Raw genomic sequence first — 20,762 nt, forward strand, 5'->3', positions numbered from 1 at the left:
AATAAATGAAAAAGATAATTTTGAAAAACAATGTTTGTGAAGAGAATTTGATATGGCAGAGCGACCAGGAAGAGGGCTAATTTAGATTTGATGGGTCAGAGACGGCTTCTTGAGAAGGTGACATTTAAGCTAAAACTAGAATAACCAAAAGAGAGTTTTCAAGCAGGAAAACAAACACACACACACACACACACACACAAATGTCACTTAATTCAAAGTTAAAGAAGAAAGGACTTCATCTGCACTGGGAACAGTCAGGAGGGACCGGGGCTGTGGCACAGAGAGCAGAGTGGGGAGTGACTGGAAGTGTGAGCCTGGGCCTGGAGATGTATCTGAAGTGCAGTGGGAAGTTTTGGAGAGGACTGACATGTTCTGATTTGTTTTTTAAAGCGCCGAGCTGTGGTTAGAATGGCTTCACAGGGCAAAACTGGAAGCCAAAAGACCATCTGCAAACCCAGTAGAAAAGTGATAGTATCTCAACTCAGAAGTCACTATGGAGAGAAGTGAGTGAAGTGGGAGGTATTTTGCAGGTGGGGTCTGAGGGATTTTCTGTTGGGCTGGGCACAGGTTTAGTAGGAGTGGGGAAGGAAGGTCAACGGCAACTCCCACGGTGGCTTTAATCAAGCTGGTTGCTGGGGACTGGAGATGAAGGAAGAGTCGCAAGGATTGGAAAAAGTTTGAAAAGCCTTTATGATGTCCATCTGGAGACATCAGGCAGGTGGGCACACAAGTCCAGAGTCCTGAAGAAAGATCCTAACACAGATAGAAATGTTCAACTTTATGCATAGTTCCTAAAGCCATGGGGATGGCTGGGCTCCCTTACGGTAGCTCAGGAAGGTCTGGTGTGTGGAAGTCTCAGGTTTGATTACCGGTCAGGGCACACAGGAGAAGCGACCATCTGTCCTCCCCCCCTCCTTCCTCTACTCCCTCTCCTCTCTCTAAAATAAATCAATAATAATAATTTTTTAAAAAAGAATATGAGCCAGGTGTTGACAGTTTAATAAATGAGACGGCATAATGAAGGGGGAGGTGGTACAATTTAAGACATGATCTTCAGAGGAGCTGGGGTCTCTGAAGGAGCATGAAGAAGAAATGATTCAGAAGCAGCAAAGGAGGAACACGGACTCCCACCACGAGGGCTGCATGAAACACTGTTTGGGGGGACATCCAGGTCTCAGGGCAGGGGATGAGGGCCATGCACAGAGAAGAGACTGAGGAACAGGGACCTTGCCTGTGACAGGGAGTCCCAGAAGGCCCGGGGTTTGGGAGGGTGATGGGAAATTGAGCCAGAATAAGAAACCTCTGAATATGGGGATAATATTGTAATAATCCCTATTAGATAGGTGGCTGAGGCTTAAATGACACAATCATCTCCACCATTTGCACAGCTCCTGCACAGATGAGCACTGGCCTTAATCAGTGCCATCTGGTGAGAAACAGGGCCAGGACTTGGACCCAGGCCTTTTCATTCTGACTCCAGGTGTTTCCACCACCCACGCTGCCAGTGTGGTGGCCAGATGGCTCTGGCACAAGGGACTACTTGGAATCAGCAGTGTGAGTTTCCGTGGGTCTCACCAGCCTCTCCGCCTCTCTGTACTGAGAGGAAACGGTGTTGCCCAATAGAAACTGTCATGACGATTGCAATTAAACCCAAAATCAACAACTCTCCAGTTATCAGCAGATGGCTCGTTTGCTTTTAATATTCTCCTCTATGGGTGGAAGTGAGGCATACCTTAGTGGATTTGTCTAGTCAACCTGTACAGTGTGGCAATCTGTTACAAACTGTACCCATTTTTTGTGCGTTTAATAGCTTTAAAAAAATGAAAGTTATAACTACTCAACTGTTTATTTGATTATCTGGAAACAAGCTCCTGTAAGGATCTTACCAGCCTCCTAGACCATCCCCTTAATATCATTTTAAATGATGTGGAACTTTCTGAGCGAGATTTTCCTCAACCAAAGTGGCTTATTCTTTAGGACCCGGATATAGCTTGCATTTTAGTGGCATATTGTGCAGAATAGGTGCTCCAGACTATGTCTATAGACACATATACATTTTCCACAGCATATCTTCTAGGGGTGAGGATTACACAGAGCTTCGATTGTCAACATGATTTCAATAAAATAATCAAGAAAACAGTAAGGATTTTAATTAACTGAATATATCTTATATTCCATGCATGGTGCTATAATCCCTTTAGAATTCATAGATCTATTTAATCCTGAACACAACTCCAAAAAACAGCTCTTTTTTTTTTCACAAATAAAACGGTGGAATTTATAAGGGATTAGAAAACTTATCCAAGGCCACAACCACTAAATGGCCATCAGGATCCAAACCCAGTCGGGGCTATTTCCAAATCCTGAGCTCTTTCTCCACTGGCTGAGAGCAGCGGGCATGTGAGACATGAGACAGTGTTCAGCCAGAGATGACAATCCCTCTCAAAAGCCTCATCTCCTTCTCTCCTCCCAACACATGACAGGTGTTCTGCATGCAGAGCAGTGTATTTCAGAGTGAGGTCACTGTGGCCATCCCAGCATCTCCTGGAAACTTACTAGGAATGCACATTTGCTTCACTGAAATGCTGGGTGGGGCTCACATATTTGAATTTTAACAACTTTCCAAGCAATTTGATACAGATCTCACTGAGGAATGTTGTCAAGGATGGAGGAAGACAAAGCCTCCTTGAGCTCTGACTTACAGTCACAGTCTTGCCTGCAAGGGGGACCGTGTAAATCACCCTGTGAGCTTCTCAGGTCTCACCTGCCGCTCTGCCTTTCATAGGGAGAGGCACCTGTGCTGTTAATAGAAACTAGCGTGACGATTAAAATTAGGCCCAATGTCAACAATTCACCAGTTACTGGCTGATGGCTGGTTTGCTTCTAATAAAAGCATGGTTGTGTGTTTCTCTCCAGTTCCATTCCACTGCTTGTGTGCAGACAAGGAGTTGGCAACCAGCTAGGCTTAGCCAGAGTCAAGGCTTTGCCAGGTGACAACCCCAGGGGAAGAGTGGGCAAAGGGCTAGTGTCTCCTTTGGATGAAGGCTGGGCAAGGGCCATTTTTAGATGCGGTTCCCCCTGCAGGGCTGGAGCCCTGGGGCAGGGGACACTGGGTGGCACCAAGCACTGACTAACTCAATTAATCGTCATGGTCAGAGGCAGCTGCAGCCCAGAAAAATTCAATTTGGGGCTAGGAGCCTTCTTAGAATTGTCCTCTAAAAATTAGATTTAGTATTTTTTATTGCATGCTGAGCTGTATCAGGTTCTTATCAGCTTCCCCTCTGGCCCCATAAGCCTCTTCTTCCCGCAGTGACTGAACGATTTGCACGTAGCCTTCTCTGTCCCTGTCCTCAGGCTTCCTGGGAAGGGCCAGCACCTCTTCACTGAACTCAGATGGGTCACAAGGATATCTCTCTAAGGAACAGAGGAGACTGGAAGTGTCTCTTCGGGGCCCAGCGTTCTCTGCTGAGGTACAAAAGCCCAGTATCTTCCCTAGGTGAGGTCTACAGAACAACATACTCCATAAGCTCCTTCTCAGAGGTGAAAAGATAGCAGAAAAGTAATCTGGGGGAAGAGGGGTTACAGAGAGAACACGTGGATGGTAATGGTGGTGCATATTAATATTCTACTGGTACAAGTCTGCCATTTACTCCTCAAATTACCCTTTGAACTAGATAGTATTCTGATGCCTACTTTAGAGATGAGAAAAGTGATGCTCAGGAAGTTCCTGTGATTTGCATAATTTTCAGAGCCAAGTAATAGAAATGAAAACCTAGGTCCTCTAACTAGAAATCATTAATGATTCCACCACACAGGAAGTTGCTAGTCTATAGCCCGGCCAACTCTTCCCACCCTGTCATTTTTGGGCTGCTTCTTGGAGACACTACCCACTCAATCAGACTTGATTCACAAGTATGAATGGGCAGGTAATTCTATGAAGGGAGCATAGTGTCTCTCTGTGACCCCAAAGACCTGGACCTGGTGCTGCTTCTCAATTACCCGAGAAAACACCCGTGGCACACGCCTCTGCTCAAGGCTGCGCTGGGGATCGAGGTCACTTACCCAGCTGCCACTCAGGGGAGCACATGGTCTGCAACATCCAGATGGGCAGTGTGGGCTCCAGCATGGCCACTCCCATGTTGGCAAAGCAGAGGGAGCCTGGGGGGACAGTTCTGTGAGCCATGATGACTTCCCTGAAGCCCAGACTCTCTCAGCCCAAGGGGGTACTGTCAGCTTACCTGCAGCCACGAGGATATAAGGGTCTTTGAGAAGTGTAAAGAGTGGAGTCCCTTTGGCACTCTGAGAACATGGACAACAAAAACCTCCCTTTGTATGGTATATAAATCTCTCCTATTTTCACAGAATCTGAGAACGTACAGACCTGGGGTTAGCACAGACCCTGCAGGGTCAGGGCTCAGTCTCACAAGGCCGCCCCAACTTCAGATGCCAACTCAGGGTACCCACACTTTGGTCTGACTTGGCTACAGATTCCAGGTATTTAGAATAAACTTTCCTATGGTTTTTGAATTTTTAAATTTCTCTTTTTCTTCAAGGTTTAATACAGATTTCCAAGAGCCACCTTCGGCTTGGAGTCAGACAAATCCAGCCCTGATAGTTAACTGTGACAGAGGGATCTTTAACTGTAAGGATGCTCGTGGTGGAGAGGTTGCCTGAAAGGCCCTAAGGTCTTCACTAGCACTGGGATGTTATAACTATAAATACTCAGGTCCCAAGGTCATGATCTCCTTCCTGGTTCTCAATATATAAAGACAAAAATAATCTAGGGAAATATATATGTGTGTGATTTCATATGGAAAATAATACAATAATTAAGAAAAAAACTTGCATACTCACAACTATAAACCTACTTTTGCCTCACCCTGTATATTAAATATATGTTAAACTCATGGCTGTATATATATACTTATAAACTTAGCACATGAATATATATAGTCATATACTGCTTAACAATAAATGGGGTTCCATCTTGAGAAACGGGGTTAAGAGATTTTGTCTTGGTGCGAACATCATAGAATACACTACAGACACTTAGATGGTATAGCCTGCTATGCACCCAGGGTACATGGAAGCTGGACCTATTGCTCCTCATCTACAAGCCTGCACAGCATGTTACTACACAGAACAACATGAGATTAAATCAAGCACAGGAGAAAATGATGCAAACAAGAGACACGGTAAATACGAGGTGAATGAGGCCACTGCTGGCATAAACCAGCAAACAACTTTACAGAAAACTATTGTTTTAAGTAGAAAGTGTACACTTTAAAATAACAATAAAAATAAAAAATATATAAGTACATAAATCAGTAACATAGTCATTTATTATCATTATCAAGTATTAGACATAATTGTGCTAAACTTTCATACCACTGGCAGCCCGATAGGCTTGTTTACACCACAAACATGTGGCACTGCAATGTCATGTTGGTTGTAATGTCAAAACAACAGCAATGTCACTACGTGGTAGGAATTTTTCAGCTTTATTACAATTTTAGGAGATCCCTATTGTATATGCAGTCTGTTGTTAGGCAAAACTGTTATGCAGTGCATGACTGTATATGTGCGTGCATGCGCACGTGTGTGTGTGTGTGTGTGTGTGTGTGTGTGTGTGTATCCCATAAGGATTTTTTTATTCTTCGTAAGGCCCTTTCTTCACTTTTGTCTAATATCAAGCCAGACTCCTGCCTTATCCCCTACACTACCCTAAACATGACCCTATCTGGGCATCAAGGTGCAGTTCTCAATTCCCTGACTCTATTCCCCTTCGCCTTTCTTCTTATGGTCTGATAGGGTGGTCTAGGGATGTCTGGGTCACTGCCCTTAGCCATTCTATACATCTTTTCACAGTGAAGCTTGGTGCCCACTTACCTCAGGAGAGAATTTGGAAGGCTGTAGAATACAGAGCTGGAGTGCTAAGAAAGTAAGAGGGAGAGACAGTTCAGTTTATTGACGGATTAACTGGAGGCTCCAATAACAGTCATATTGCTATCATATCACCCTATCACATAAGCTCTAACTCCCTCAGTTTCTTCCTTCTTTCCTAGGATGGGGAAGTCCTCCATCCATTCAAGCATGTTAAGACTGACATCACATCGTAATGCATTATCAATCTGACCTAGGCTATCACCTGCCTGGTGGCCTCACACTGTGACTTACCTCCATCCAGTAGTGCCAGGAAGGCCAGGATGAGGAAGGGAGCAGACTTCCCAACAAATTCATACATCACACTTCCGAAGGGAGCTCCCACTGGAAAGGAAAAGCCGACCCGACTCAGATTCCAGAGGAGAGGGCCAGTTCCCAGCCAGCGTGACGTGTGTGCATGGACCCAATGAGTGTTCACTGAAGGCCCACTTGGGGCTGAGGTCCCCATGAGATTCTGGGGATTCAGAGATGAAGAAGACCTGCTTGCCAGGTCTTCCTGTTCTAGTGGAGGAGACGAGCATGGTGGGGGATAATCAGACCATGGTAAAAGTAAAGTTCAGCAGTAAAGGTTCCACAGACAAAGTGCCATGGAAGCACAGTAGAGTGAGCTCAGGAGGCCACAGGGCTTGGTCAGGTAGATAATACTGGTGGGGAACAATCATGTGCAAAGAGCACAGGGGTGTCAGGAAAAAGAGTGTGGTTGGAGAAAAACTAGAAGAAAGTCAGTGCTATTAGACTGAGTATTTGGGAGAAAAGGAAAGGCTGAAGCCAAATAGTTAAGGGCCCTGTATATCCAGATAAAGCGTCTAGTTGGCCTTGTAGGCTAGGGAGAAACAGCAGTGCTTTTTAGCAGCGGGGATCACCGCCAGCTCTGGGCATAGAGAGCTCCTTTGGGAGCACCTTGGAGGAAGGAGAGATGTGCAAGGGATCAAGAGGAGCCTGGGGCCATATTGCAACAAGCCTTGATGAGGAGTTGCCCTTGAGGAAGTGGCTCCAGAGAATACAAGGGCGTATTCACTTGAAAGTGAGAGGGAGAAAGGAGACAGGGACTCGCCAGTTTTAGCTTGGGTGTTTGGGAAGGCAGGCACGAACAAAGAGCAGGGGTTTTGTTCCGTCACTTTCCCTATGGTGGAAGAGGTGGCATATGAGCCAGGGAAGTGACTTTTGATGTTTTTTCCCCAATTAGCTTGCAAGCTCATACAGGACAGGAACCAAGTGTAGACTTTTTACCTATGTCCCCTCTCTGCTAGCATTGTGCTTGGCATGTAATAATAGCTCAGTAAAAGTGTGTGGCTTGTTAGACTAGACAATGAAACCACAAAAAGAATGAATCTCAAAAAAAGGACAGCCTAGGGTTTGAAGCTTGAGATTCAAGCCCAGATCTGCGTCTGTATCCTGGCTCTGGCATTTCCTAGCTGTGGGATCTTGGATGGCTATATAACCTTCCCTGTTCTGATCTCTATATTGAGGCAATCATTCCTCCTTCTCAGCATGGCTCTGAGAATTAAGGGAGATTATGTCTGTAATGCATTTAGCACAAGATCTGACAAAAAGCACGTTCTCATGTTGAAAGCTGGTAATGTGTGGAAGCAGAGGTGAGGCAGCAGCTGCTAACATGGAGAGATTCACTTCCTTGACTAGATTAAGTTTCTGGACCATTCCCAGGTCCTTAAGGGCTGTTCAGCTTCTGACGGGGAAAGTGGTTTCACCTTTCCCGGGCAAATTTTCAGAAGAACTCAAACCTTCATTGGACAGAGAAAGAAGGAAACTATTGTCTTCCATGACTTTAGCAACACCTGCCTCCTGGAGCCATCTTCACAGAGTCTGCGGTCCTCCACCCTTGTGAACCTGGATTTGGGGCCAGATGCCACTTACCCAGCACTCCCAAAGCCAGACCGCCCAGGGCAATGCCCATGGCGCGGCCTCTCTCATAGTCATCAGTGTAGACGCTTGCCAGCATCCCAAGACCTGAGGGAGAGTGACAGATGGAGTTAGCATGCAGGAGCTCTCTGTCTTTCTCACAAGGGCCCTGGTCTTTGCCCTAGTATAGCTTTAGGGATCATCTCAGCTAGAGTTTCAGCTTGAGGGGTTTTGCAAAACTTAACCCATAGTATTTTGCAAATACATCCCCACAGGTCCTCCAAAGTCCCACATTACTCACTCCTTCTGTTCAGAATATTGTTGGAAGTCTCTGGGAAGGGTAACACAGAACCATTGTCCAATGACACTGTAGTTCATATCATATTACCATTTCTTAGCACAGTTCCCTGAATGAATCAGTATAGACTAGGTCAGGGAAGGGAAAGCTTATGAACACAGAGCACTGTTCCACAGTGTCCAAGGCAAAGTATGACAGTCCCCATGCCTGGAAGAGAGCATGGGTGGGCTCTCATGCCCCTGACTCTTGTGTAAAATGGCATAGGATTACATTAATATTGCATTTGATGACGCTTTGCAAACTGTGATGGTGTTTCTGGTAGTATTAACATGACTGCTCCTATAAAATGGTAAAAGGGGACAGAGACAAGATAGCAGTGGCGTTAAGTAAAAGCCTGGCCTATTCATGGTTTACTGCAGGCTTGCTCTGACTTGAGCCAGCTGCCTCTAAACATTATCAGAGGAAGTTATGTCTGGCTTAGGAACCGATAGGCACTGCCAGCAACTCTATAATTATCTTGGTTTTGAATTACACTTTCTAACTTTTAGGATATTTTCTTTTATTTTTTCATATAAATCTTATAATAGGACCTGCAGGTAGGAAGAGATAGTAAAAGAGGTGGTGTGTACGTGCGTGTGTATGCATATGTGTGTAAGATGTCAGTGTTACCTGCGACAGATGAAAATGAAGAGCCAATGCCTTGAAGGGTTCGAGCCACAAAGAGCAGGGTGTAGGTACCAGCAAAGGCGAACACTGTGCAAAGAGAATGGTGAGAAGGCTCCAGTCAGCCCACTGCCTCTGTACCCTGGCCCCCAGAAAACCTGCCCGTGCTATTGCAAATATGAGCCATTGTGCATAAGTGTTAATAAAGCACGCTCACTGCTCCCTGTTTTTGGAGTTTTCTTTCTAATCCCCCACTCCTTAATCAGAATTGTATTTTAATTGATACGAAGACTGAGAAACCATAGAAAAATGAACCGATTCACCACACAGGAGAAGGAAGACTGGGTTTCCACATTTCTTGCCCAAAGCCCAAAATATCCAACATTTCACCCCCTGGAATCAGGGCTGTCTAAGAAGCCCAATGCCCTGGACTGGGAACTTGTCCTTAAACCCTATTTCTGGATCTGCCATATGCAACCCCCAGACTTGACCTTTGCCATTGTTGGGCCCCATTGGGTCATTGGAAAGATGGGGATAAAAAGCTATGTGCACTTGAAGGACCATAGGCCTTGGGTAGATATTAAAGTAGTATCTTGCCATCCAATCAGATCGTTCCCTTAACTTATATTAGAAGGTCTTTTTGTTTTCTCTCTCTCTCCATAAGACACACCTGACCATAAGAAACACCTAGGGTTTTGTTGGGGTTTTAAAATTATTTATTTATTTATTCATTTTAGAGAGGAGAGAGAGCAAGAGAGAGAAAGAGAGAGAGTAAGGAAGGAGCAGCAGGAAGCATGAACTCCCATATGTGCCTTGACCAGGCAAGCCCAGGGTTTTGAACCAGCAACCTCAGCGTTCCAGGTCGAGGCTTTATCCACTGTGCCACCGCAGGTCAGGCTAGGAGGTCTTTTTAGTCAAATCAAATCAGTGAGTATTTACTAAGCAGTACTGAGCTTGCAGCTGTGCTAGACTCTTAGCAGATGTGAAGTAAAGAGACATTCAGTTTATGCCCTTGAAGAGGTTTAGTCTTTTAGAGACTAACATACACAAAACTGAGAACCAAATAGAAATATGTTATCAAAAACTAAATTACAAGGTGGGTGTTGGTGGTAGGGTTGGTAAGGGCAGACGTATCTCACCTCTAGTTCCAGGGCAATGCCCCTGAAAGACAGAAGACTGCCTCCCAGAGTGTCTGCATCAGCAGAATTGGAACTCCTTTGCCCATTCATTACAGCTGTCTCTGCTTGTTTGATACCTTCTAACCTCCCCTCCATCCCAACATGACTGCACTGTCTCCCAACCATGCACCTGCTTGGTCTCTCCTTGCCTGGCCTCCAGTGCCCTCTCCCAGGCCTTCTGCTTTCCAATCTGTTCAAGGTTGACTCTTTCTATATCCTTTACCAAGTCTTCTCAGTTTGCCCAGTTTGCCCAGGGCTTTCTTGGGTTTTTTTTGTTTGTTTGTTTGTTTGGTTTGGTTTTTTTTTTTGCTTTGCTTTCTTGGTTTTAAAACCTCTTGGGTAAACTCCTCAATCACAGACAAAACAGGATGATTGGTCACCCTGTTTAGGAAGACCAAAGCAATTTCTTTTTTACTTTGCATCCCTCACACAGGCCACCATTTAGCTCCTAATTACATCACATATGATTCCCTTAGATGAGCCCTTAGAGGATGGTAATGGGTAGCAACAACCTCTTGTTAGTATTTCAAAAATCTGACTGAACGCTACATAGGAGACCCTAAACACCAACCGTTTGCTAGAATCAGGCCAACTGAAGTATAACAACACTGGCTATGGCATGGAAACAATAATTACTATGTAATACATAAAGTTTGATAGATTTTTTTTATAGAAAAAGCTTTATAAAAGTGAGTTTTTGGCAGAGAATCAGGCCAGGACCTTATTGTAAAGACTATGGGATCCTCTAGCATTATTTTATTCTAAACGGTGTTTGTCAGTTCTTCCCAGAGAAGCACTGAAATCAAGGGCTCTTATGACTTTGATTAAATTTAGCTTAAAATCCTAGCTTTGGAAATCATCTCTCTCTCTCTCTCTCTCTCTCTCTCTCTCTCTCTATATATATATATATATATATATATATTATATAAAAATATATAATATACTCTATTATATAAGAATATGTATAATATATATTACATTAAATATATATACTGTAATATATAATATGATATATATTATATAAAAAAATTATGGCCTTTCCCTTGGATAATCAGCAACCCCTGCAATGACAGAGGACCATAGTAGGACTTGACTAATGATCACAAGGTCTGGACCTCTAGCAGGCTAAAGATAACATGTTGACCTAAGTTATGTTTCAGCTCCTGACCCCTAAGGTGGAACAACCTCCTGGCTAAGTAGCCATGAAACCAGACAGAGAGACACTGAAATAGACCTCAGAAATGTCCTCAAGATCTGAAGAAATAGTTTAGTACCCTCATCTCTGACCAATCAGCTCCCAGCATGACCCTGAGCCCCCTAACCCACAGTGCCTTGTGACTTCACCCCGTATAGCTGTAACCTACATGCCAACAGAGTTCAGCCTTTTGAGCATTGGTTTCCTGTTCTCCTGGTGGGCGTCATTCATTCATAAAAAATAGACAATATTTCTGCACTGCAGTTCTCGGTGTTTAGAGTTTGGCTCTGCTCATGCTGAGTGGGCTGACCCTTTTTGTTCAGTCAGAGCATCATAAAGTCCCGGGGAACTGGGCACGTGTCCTTTTATCCTTCATGTCCCTTCAGTAGCTTTTGCCATCAAGGCATACGTATGTGCTCCATCAATTTTGGAGAAATGACCTATGTTTTACTTGATGAAACAGAGCAAATTATTCATTTTAAATTAACTGTTTAGCATAAGCTAAGCCTCTAGAAGTTCAGTAAACATTTCTAGCTTGAACATCCTCCTGTTCTTTGATTCAGCTAGGACTGTCTCAGGTAAGCTCCGTTCCGAGACAGAACGTCATCCAGCTCCGGCACTCAGCAGCCTTCCAGCCCCGAACGGGACACCTCCTGCTTGCTAACATAGGTTGAGAGGAGTCCAGCCCTGTGCTGGAAGGGAACATTTGAGGAGAAGCAATAAAAAATAGCAGGAAAGTAACAGAAAGGCGATTTAAAAAACCCAGGACAGATAAGGGGGTCTGTTGTTCGGGTCAGAGGCAGCAGAGGCACCAGGAGCCACCAGTGGGTCCACAGGCTGCTTTCCCAACGTTAACCCCACTCCGTTCGGTCCTTATTTTAATTCTCAGGGTCAATGCCCAGACATCTTCTTTTTCACTTACTGTTCTTATTTCATCTTCATTTTATTAGGAGCATTTATCAGATGCTGGATAGACTGTCTTTCTCTTTCTTGTTTCCTTAGTAAATTTATTTTCCTAAGTTAGAGCATTTCCTGACCTTTCATGTTCTTACTTGAAGGCAGTAGACTTTGGGGAGTTTTCTATTTGCTCTTGCCCAATTTAGATTCTTTGTTCGTTGCCCTTTACCTTTGCATATCAAAATAATATGATCTCTTTCCAAAGATGCAAGGTCTGTACTGAACTCACTCAAAGGGCTACAAATACACACACACACACACACACACACACACACACACACACACGAGCGTGCACAGTAAAACAGCCTTCACAATTTTCCCCAGCTGAAGGAAGTGAAGTTTCTGTTCTTCTATAGCAGAATACACAGAATATACAAACTCCAACTAGACTGAGTTGCCATGATTACTCTAGTGTCTAGTCCCCAAACCAAACACTGCAAAACATTTCAACAGTATCCTAGGCCACCTAGCTAGCTTGGCCCAGCTCTTTTCACTGCAGAGCATGTGATTGATTCAAAGGTCATCAGTGAAGGGAAGAAAAGAGGAAGCCAATTACTTACTAACTGTGGAGAGAAACATGATGACAAAGCCAGCAAACATGGGAATGTGATATCCAATCCTAAAAGGGAATTTAAAAAAATGCAGTTCCAATAGGCATCCATGAACTTGGGCTATATATTTGCATGTGATTGGGAAGAGAAATTCAGCTATTTGGTATATGGTAAAAGATGTCTCTAAATACAGGTATAGAGAATGGATAGGATGTGTGAATGTATAAAAGCAAATAAACAAACATGCAAAACCCATAAGCCAGGGCCCAAATCCTCTTTTCTGTAAAGGATAGCCTAGTCAGAATGTATACCCCTTTCAAAAAATCAGGATAATCTCAAACACAACTGCCAAGAAGCCAGTGCTCCAGATCACAGTAGACCGATTCCAGTCCCACCCTTCTACTGGAGCCATGTTCCAGGGCACTAACAACAGTGGTATACTTCCCTTCACTGGCTCTCTTCTTGGTACTCAATAGTCATTCTATCACTAAGAATATCTGAATCCCATAGCACTTCATCAATATCATGTTAGCTTTGGGGATAACCAGCTTTCTAACAGCTGACTATCCTGGGGTGCAGACAAGAGAGTTTTTGTTTTATTCCTCTTCTAACCACCTCTAGGATACCTGAGCCCCTTCTCTTATCCCTGAGCCCCTGAGCACCCACTGAGATACCTGTTGGTGAGGGGCCCCACGAATGGGTTGACCAGAAGTTGCATCAGAGCCTTTGAAGCAAATAGAATCCCGACTCGTATGTTCTCTTCCTCCAAGAACTCTGTGTCTTGCAGGCAGTTGTTTTTATGGGATGAGATGGCCCCAGAGACTGGAGGAGGGATGGCACCAGAGCCATTTGTCGATGCTGTGCCACTGGGTGTGCTTTCTTCAACATTCATGGTGTTGTTATCAAAGAAGGAGAAGATAGTGGAAAAGGCAGAAGTGAGGGCATGCTGGGAAGTTGTGGCGGTGCCAGGGTGCAGAGAGGTGTTGACTTCTTTGAATTCTGTGGCATATAGGAAGGTGGGCACAATGGGCACTGAAAGTCAAGGACAAGTGGTGAGGACTAAGGACATAATGTCTTTTAACCACTAGTCAATTCAGGATCATTGTTATGAGGTTCAGTTTCATGCTCAAGGCTGGTGTCTAAGTAACATGATTTGAAGCCCACTAAGAAGTTGTGCCCGCCCACATTACACTATTAGCTAAAGTATCTAAATTCTAACCATCCCATACAATTGGTCCTCATTATTCATAGATACCATATTGGCTAATTCACCTACTATTTAAAAGTTATTTGTGATTCCAAAGTTAATCCTCGCACAGCTGATATGATTTTGCGTGGACACACGTGCAGGGAGCAGAGAAACTTTGAGTCACCAGATGCTCACTTTCCCAGCCCAGCTGAGGTTGCACAAGGCGGGCTTTTCTTTTTTCCTTCAGCGCTTGTGCAGAGACTGTAGAGTGTGAGGACAAGAGGAGAGGCCAGCTGGACAGAGCTTTAATCTCAACTGTGGCACTGGTTTGTTAGTGATGTGGCCTCAGACAAGGCACTTGACACTTTGAACCTTGTTTTCTCTTTTGTAAAAAATAAAATAGAAAATAGACTCAGAGATACAAAGAACAAACTGATGGTTGCCAGATGGGAAGATATTTGAGGGAGCTGTGTAGAAAAAGTGAAGAGATTAAGAAGTACAAGTTGGTAGTTACAAAATAGTCATGGGGATGTAAAGTACAGTATAGGGAGTATAGTAAACAATATTGTAAGAACCAAACATAATGCCAGGTGACCAGACTTACTGGGGAATCACTTTTTAAATTACATAAATGTATAATCACTATTCTGTACACTTGAAATTAATATAATATTGAAGATCAACCATAATTAAAAATTTTTTAAATTAGAAAAAAAAAAGAACCTACCAGGATGCATTGTTTTTAGGATTTAAGATGAAATCTATATGGAACCTGTATGTATATATTTCCCTTAGGAGCATATTTGGCATTGGCTAAATTCAGTGTTGGCAGCAACTTTATTTATTTTTGAGAGTCAGAGAGAGGGACAGATAGGGACAGACAGGAAAGGAGAGAGATGAGAAGCATCAATTTTTCGTTCAGCTCCTTAGTTGTTCATTGACTGCTTTCTCATATGTGCCTTGACTGGGAGGCTCCACCTGAGCTAGTGACCCCTTGCTTCTGGTTTAAAAGCATAGATTTTACCCAAGAGGTGTAACATGTTAGCACTCATTTAGATATTGGTACAACCAAATGTCAAGATGAATAGACCTCCAATTAAAATGAGCAGGACGTTGAGGGAATGAACCACAGGAAAGGCAAGTTTTGGTAGAAAGCTGGCTGTCCATAGAAAGTATGTTATTTCGGTAAAGCAGAAGTGGGGAAGGCAACATGGTGAGGAGATGCGCCCTGTCCTGGAGGCCCCCAGAGTCGTTAGCACCCTGGGAAGACAGCACAGTTCTGACTCCAGTCAGCTTCTTTTTCTGGTCAGCTACTTTGTGAATCTCCTTTTCTTTGAACCTCTGGAGCTTTCAGCAATGGTTGATAAGCTTCAAATTTCATTTCCTGCTGTTTCCTCCAATTCCTAGCAACCTCTGTCTTCCTTCCTTCCTTCCTTCCTTCCTTCCTTCCTTCCTTCCTTCCTTCCCTTCCCTTCCCTTCCCTTCCCTTCCCTTCCCTTCCCTTCCCTTCCTCCCTTCCCTTCCCTTCCCTTCCCTTCCCTTCCCTTCCCGTCCCTTCCCTTCCCTTCCCTTCCTCCCTTCCCCCTCCCTCCCCCCTCTCCCTCTTTCCTTCCCTCCCTTTCCTTCCTTCCTTCCTTCCTTCCTTCCTTCCTTCCTTCCTCCCTCCCTCCCTCCCTCCCTCCCTCCCTCCTTCCCTCCATTCCTTCTTTCCTTTCTTTTTTAAATTTATTTATGATTTTATATAGAGAAGAAGGGAAAAGAGAGACAGAAACATCAATCTGTTTGTGCCATGATCAGGGATTGAACCAGCAACCTCTGCTTATTAGGACAAATGGCTTTAACCAACCAAGCTATCTGGCCAGGGTAATGTCTGTGCATTTTCAAGCATGAAAGGAAACAGTCTAAAGTCCATCCACTGCTGAAGGCTAGAAGGGTGTGTGTTGCCCAGCCCAGAGCAAAGTACCCCCAACACAGAGATCCCAGACGTACCCACTACAGTGAGCAGCATGTTGTCCAGAAGGAGAGCCACAAACACCACCACCAGCACCAGCTTCTGGGACTCCCTCCCCTCCTGCAACACATGCTGAGGGGCATCCCAAACTGCCCTGAGCATGGTGAGGACTGGGCAGGTGTGTCTTCTCCTCCAGGTTCTTAGGAACAGTCCTGTTACATCTACAGGTCTTCTGCTGCCTTTATATAGTAGGGGAGAGAGTCTGCCCAGACCAGTGGAACTCACTATTAAAATAAAAAGTACAGAGTTGCAGGTAGTAGGACAGTATCTGAAAACTTTTCCATGCCTGTGTCTCTGCTCACTTCTTATACAGCTTAATAACTCTGTCTGGTGCCTGCCAAGTACCCTCTTCTTACCAGTTTTTTATACTGGAATTCTACCTAGCATGGATGAGGGTTCTGGACGTCACCTCACTGTTTCTCGAATGTCACACATTTGCCCATAACCATGTCACACATGGTTATGTCATATCTGAGGACTATTTACACTATTATTTACTCACTCTTTTCTTCTATGCCCATTTTAAAAAACAACACTGAAATGCTTGGTTTTGAAAATGACTTCATGTGCCATGCCCAAAACAAATGATGATCTATGTCGATGTATCACACAAAAATATCTCATGCGTGGCAAGGGTGACTCATGCCGCCGACTGAGAAACATAGACTAGGACCAATTCTTCACCTCACAAATGAGAAATCCGACACTACAGGCTGGGATTTGTCTCAGGTCACACAGTGAGTGTCCAATTGGAACGAAACCCCAAGCTTTTTACCTTTCAGGATTGCACCCCACCACCTCCCCCTTGCTCCGTGGTACTAGAAGCACTCCTACCCTTTTTTTTTATAAGCTATAAATCCCTGCTCAGAAAGATGTGTTACTCTGTGTAAATATGATTAACTTCCACAATTAGTTTTCTCCTTAAGATTTCATGCCATTAACCAGTATTAACTAACAGTACTTAGCTATACTTCTGGTAATTATCTCTGGAAAAAAATTTTATTTTCTTTTATATGGCTTTTGTTATGGTATCAACAATACCAATAGTATAAATTTTGGAATAGATGACTGCCATGAAATGCATGAGGCTCTAAAAGTCGTATATCCTTTGATGTGGTAAATCTACCTCTAAGAGCACAGCCTAAGGAAATGATCCAAAGTGCAGCCTGAGATTTAGGTTTAAAATTATGAATGCCTGAATTATTTATATGATACATTTTAATGGTGGAACATAAACAGCCCTTAAAATCATGTTTTCAAACAATGTCAATAACTTAGAAAATACTTTTAATATAATGTTAGGTTTAAAAAAGGATATTACATTGTATTCATAGCTTGGCCTCAGTTACATAAAAAAACTTATCTGCACATTTTTAAAAGTCTAGAAAGATACATACCCAACTGTCAGCTATTATAATTAATTCTTGAATTACCTCTTTGTTCCTTTATGTAGTTTCCAAATGTTTTATTATTAACTATTTTCATAATACAAGAAGTAAAAAAATGTTAAGTATTTATTATTGGGGTTTAATAGTCAGCCTCAGGTATTGGAAATATCCCAAGTAATGAGCTATCTGTCCTCCTCTAAGACCAGGGCTGGAAGAAAATTATCCACAGGACAATTCTAAGTCAGCAGGAGGTCCACTCTGAACCAACCCCCACGTAAGCTTTAACCAGAAAATCCATGCAATCACTTAAGATCCTGTATAAATAAGGCAGTTCTAAATACACATTTAGTTGGACTACATAAGGGAGGAAATAAAGAGACTAAAAGGAAAACAAACAAACAAACAGAACTAAAAGATGCAAAATGGCTTAAAATAGGTACTTCTAAGGATAGACCAAAAAATACCAACCAACAAACAAACCAGAAATTTGCTAATTAATCAGCAGTAAACTTAACTTCAGAATCACAATTCTCTGTTGAGAGCTACAAATTACAAGGAAGAGTTAAATCTGTCCAGAGAAACTCCTTACCTCAGAGCCTATCTTGTGTGAGGTCCTCAAGCAGATATTGGCAGCTGTTAGCCCATCAGTGGGGACTCTGTGCTCTGAAAGTGGATGTGCTGATGGATTTATTGCCGCCTGTTGTCTGAGGAAGCCTTTTGTCTACAAAAATTTAATTGGAACCTCCAACAGGTTTCATTCAGACCCTTTGCTCCCTGCGTCAGCAGCAGGCAAGCAGGACTGGAGAAAATAAAGGGAGAGGAGAAATGATCCTAAGCAAAGATACACAGGGCTGCGCTGTTTCCTGTCATTGAACTCTTAAACTCTTGCCTGAGTCTGAAAACAAGTAGGAGGACAAAAGGGAACCAGAGTGCAGTTCCTGTCCCTTGCCACTTAGTCCAAGAGGATCCCATGGCCCCAGTTGCTGTCTAGAAAGAAACAAATCCTAGCATATCTATAGGATATATATACAATAAACCAGTGGTCCCCAACCCCCAGGCCGCGGACCGGTACCGGTCCGTGGGCCATTTGGTACTGGTCCACAGAGAGAGAATAAATAACTTACATTATTTCTGTTTTATTTATATTTAAGTCTGAACGATGTTTTATTTTTTAAAAATGACCAGATTCCCTCTGTTACATCCGTCTAAGACTCACTCTTGATGCTTGTCTCGGTCATGTGATACATTTATCCGTCCCACCCTAAAGGCCGGCCCATGAAAATATTTTCTGACATTAAACTGTGGCCCCAAAAAGGTTGGGGACCACTGTAATAAACTATTCATGTTGTTCTCATGCCATAAAAATTCAATGTCTGTGTTCTCTGTAAAGCCATAGATTGTGCACTAGCATCTCAATACTGGCTCAATATCCGACCCACGGTAGCCTCCAGGAAAAACTTCTTGGATAAATAACTAGACTGATGGCTACACAAGACAGTATGGTTCATTGTGGGTTCTTGGAATGGCTCTATAGGTCTATATTTTTCTGATATTAACAGTGGGGCAAAGACCATAAACAATTCACAGAAAAGAAAATATAACTAATAAGCAAGAGTAGAAGCAGAGGTTTCCTAACTGTGGAACTGGTGGGAACCTCCTAATTGTATGCACTAACTTAGGAACTTTTGATTTAGGGCTAGCAAAGAAAGAAAGAGCTTTAAAGAAACCTGGAAAGAGAAACAGGGGAAGGAGGCAAGGACATTAGGGGAGTATATGAGTTTCCTATGGCAGCTATAACAATGGGCATTAATAGAAACAGCAGCAACAATAATAGCCATCACTTATCAAGCACCTACTACCTATATGTCAGGCATCTTTCTAATACATGAATACATATAGTATATATAATATACATTATACATTATATATATGTATTTTAGTCATCTGTAATCATGCTAGTGTTCACAGGTAAACCAAGCCTGGGGTGTTCTCACAAATGCCCATCACTATTAATAATCAGAGTGTTGTCTATTAAACAGAAATGAGCTCTTATCTTCCTCCTGTCTAGTATTAATTAATTAGTTTATTGGGGTGACACTGGTTAATAAAATTATATAGGTTTCAGGTATATACTTTTTTTTCCCTTTTTTTCTTTGTATTTTTCCAAAGTTAGAAGCAGAGAGGCAGAGAGACAGACTTCCGCATGCTACCGCCTGAGATCCATCCTACATGCCCACCAGGGACAACAATCTGCCCATTTGGGGCATTGCTTCGTTGAGGCCGGAGCCATTCTAGTGCCTGAGGTAGAGGCCAAGGAGCCATCCTCAGCACCCGGGCCAACCTTGCTCCAATGGAGCCTTGGCTGTGGGAGGGGAAGAGAGAGATAGAAAGAAGAGGGGGAAGGGTAGAGAAGCAGATGGGCACTTCTGTGTGCCCTGACCGGGAATCAAACACAGGATCTCCACATGCTGGGCCGACACTCTACCACTGAACCAACTGGCCAGGGCCTCAGGTATATACTTCTATAATAAATCATCTGTATATTGTATTGTGTGTTCACCACCCCAAGTCAAGTCTCCTTCCATTTATGCCCTCTTTAATTTCTTCTATCTCCCCCAACCCCCTTTCCCTCTTATAATCACCATACTGTTGTCTGTGTTTCCTGTTTAATTTTTTTTTCTGAAGCGAGAAGTGGGGAGGCAGAGAGACAGACTCCCACATGTGCCCAACCAGGTTCCACCTGGCAAGCCCAATAGGAGGTGATGCTCTGCCCATCTGGGACGTTGCTCCTTTGCAATCAGAGCCATTCTAATGCCTGAGGCTGAGGCCATGGAGCCATCCTTAGCACCCAGGCCAACTTTGCTCCAATGGAGCTTTGGCTATGGGAGGGAAAGAGAGAAACAGAGAGAAAGGAGAGGGGGAAGGGTGAGAAGCAGACGGGTACCTCTCCAGTGTGCCCTGTCCAGGAATTGAACCCAGGACCTCCACATGCCAAGCTGATTCTCTACCACTGAGCCAACCAGCCAGGGCCTCCTGTCTAATTTTTTAATGTTAAAAAACCCCATTGACTCTTATCAAATGGAAATTTGTATGCACTATTAGTAGCTATGCAAGTAGATATAATTATTTTAGAAAGTGGTTTGGATTACTATCTTTTGTCCTTTTTTTTTTTTTTTTGAGTGAGAGGAAGGGAGATAGACAGATTCCCACATGCGCTCCAACCGGGATCCAGTTGGCAACCCTGGTCTGGGGCCGACATTTGAATCAACTGAACTATCCTCAGCACTCTGGGTCATACTCAAACTAACTGAGCCACTAGCTAAAGGAGGAGAAGAGAGGAAGAACGTGGAGGGAAACAGATAGTCACTTCGCTTGTGAGAGCCCTGACCAGGAATCAAATCTGAGATATCCATATGCTAGGCCAACACTCTATCCACTGAGTCAACCAGCCAGGGTAAAAATCTATTTTTTAAAAAGGTTAAAATATCATAGGTACAAAATTATTATCCTAGCAGCTAGGAAATATTGA

General features: G+C 43.5%; 1 protein-coding gene across 3 annotated transcripts in view; it reads right to left on the reverse strand.

Annotated features, from left to right (window-relative positions):
- SLC18A1 (solute carrier family 18 member A1) overlaps positions 1-17,998 on the reverse strand; it is a 28,962-nt gene extending 10,964 nt beyond the window's left edge. For 2 of the 3 annotated variants that reach the window (XM_066361085.1, XM_066361083.1), the window contains exons 1-10: positions 17,823-17,998; positions 15,824-16,069; positions 13,320-13,677; positions 12,655-12,713; positions 8,771-8,854; positions 7,819-7,911; positions 6,178-6,267; positions 5,890-5,933; positions 4,239-4,299; positions 4,063-4,158 (exon numbers count right to left, since the gene is read on the reverse strand). In XM_066361085.1, coding sequence (XP_066217182.1) covers positions 4,063-4,158; positions 4,239-4,299; positions 5,890-5,933; positions 6,178-6,267; positions 7,819-7,911; positions 8,771-8,854; positions 12,655-12,713; positions 13,320-13,677; positions 15,824-15,947 — 1,009 coding nt within the window. In that variant the 5' untranslated portion in view covers positions 15,948-16,069; positions 17,823-17,998. The remainder of the gene's footprint in view (positions 1-4,062; positions 4,159-4,238; positions 4,300-5,889; positions 5,934-6,177; positions 6,268-7,818; positions 7,912-8,770; positions 8,855-12,654; positions 12,714-13,319; positions 13,678-15,823; positions 16,070-17,822) is intronic. The other variant, XM_066361086.1, reaches the window with a different exon arrangement.
- Positions 17,999-20,762: the final 2,764 nt, after the last annotated feature.

This window comes from Saccopteryx leptura, chromosome 1 (genome assembly GCF_036850995.1).
Source record: "Saccopteryx leptura isolate mSacLep1 chromosome 1, mSacLep1_pri_phased_curated, whole genome shotgun sequence".
Taxonomy (NCBI): Eukaryota; Metazoa; Chordata; class Mammalia; order Chiroptera; family Emballonuridae; genus Saccopteryx; species Saccopteryx leptura.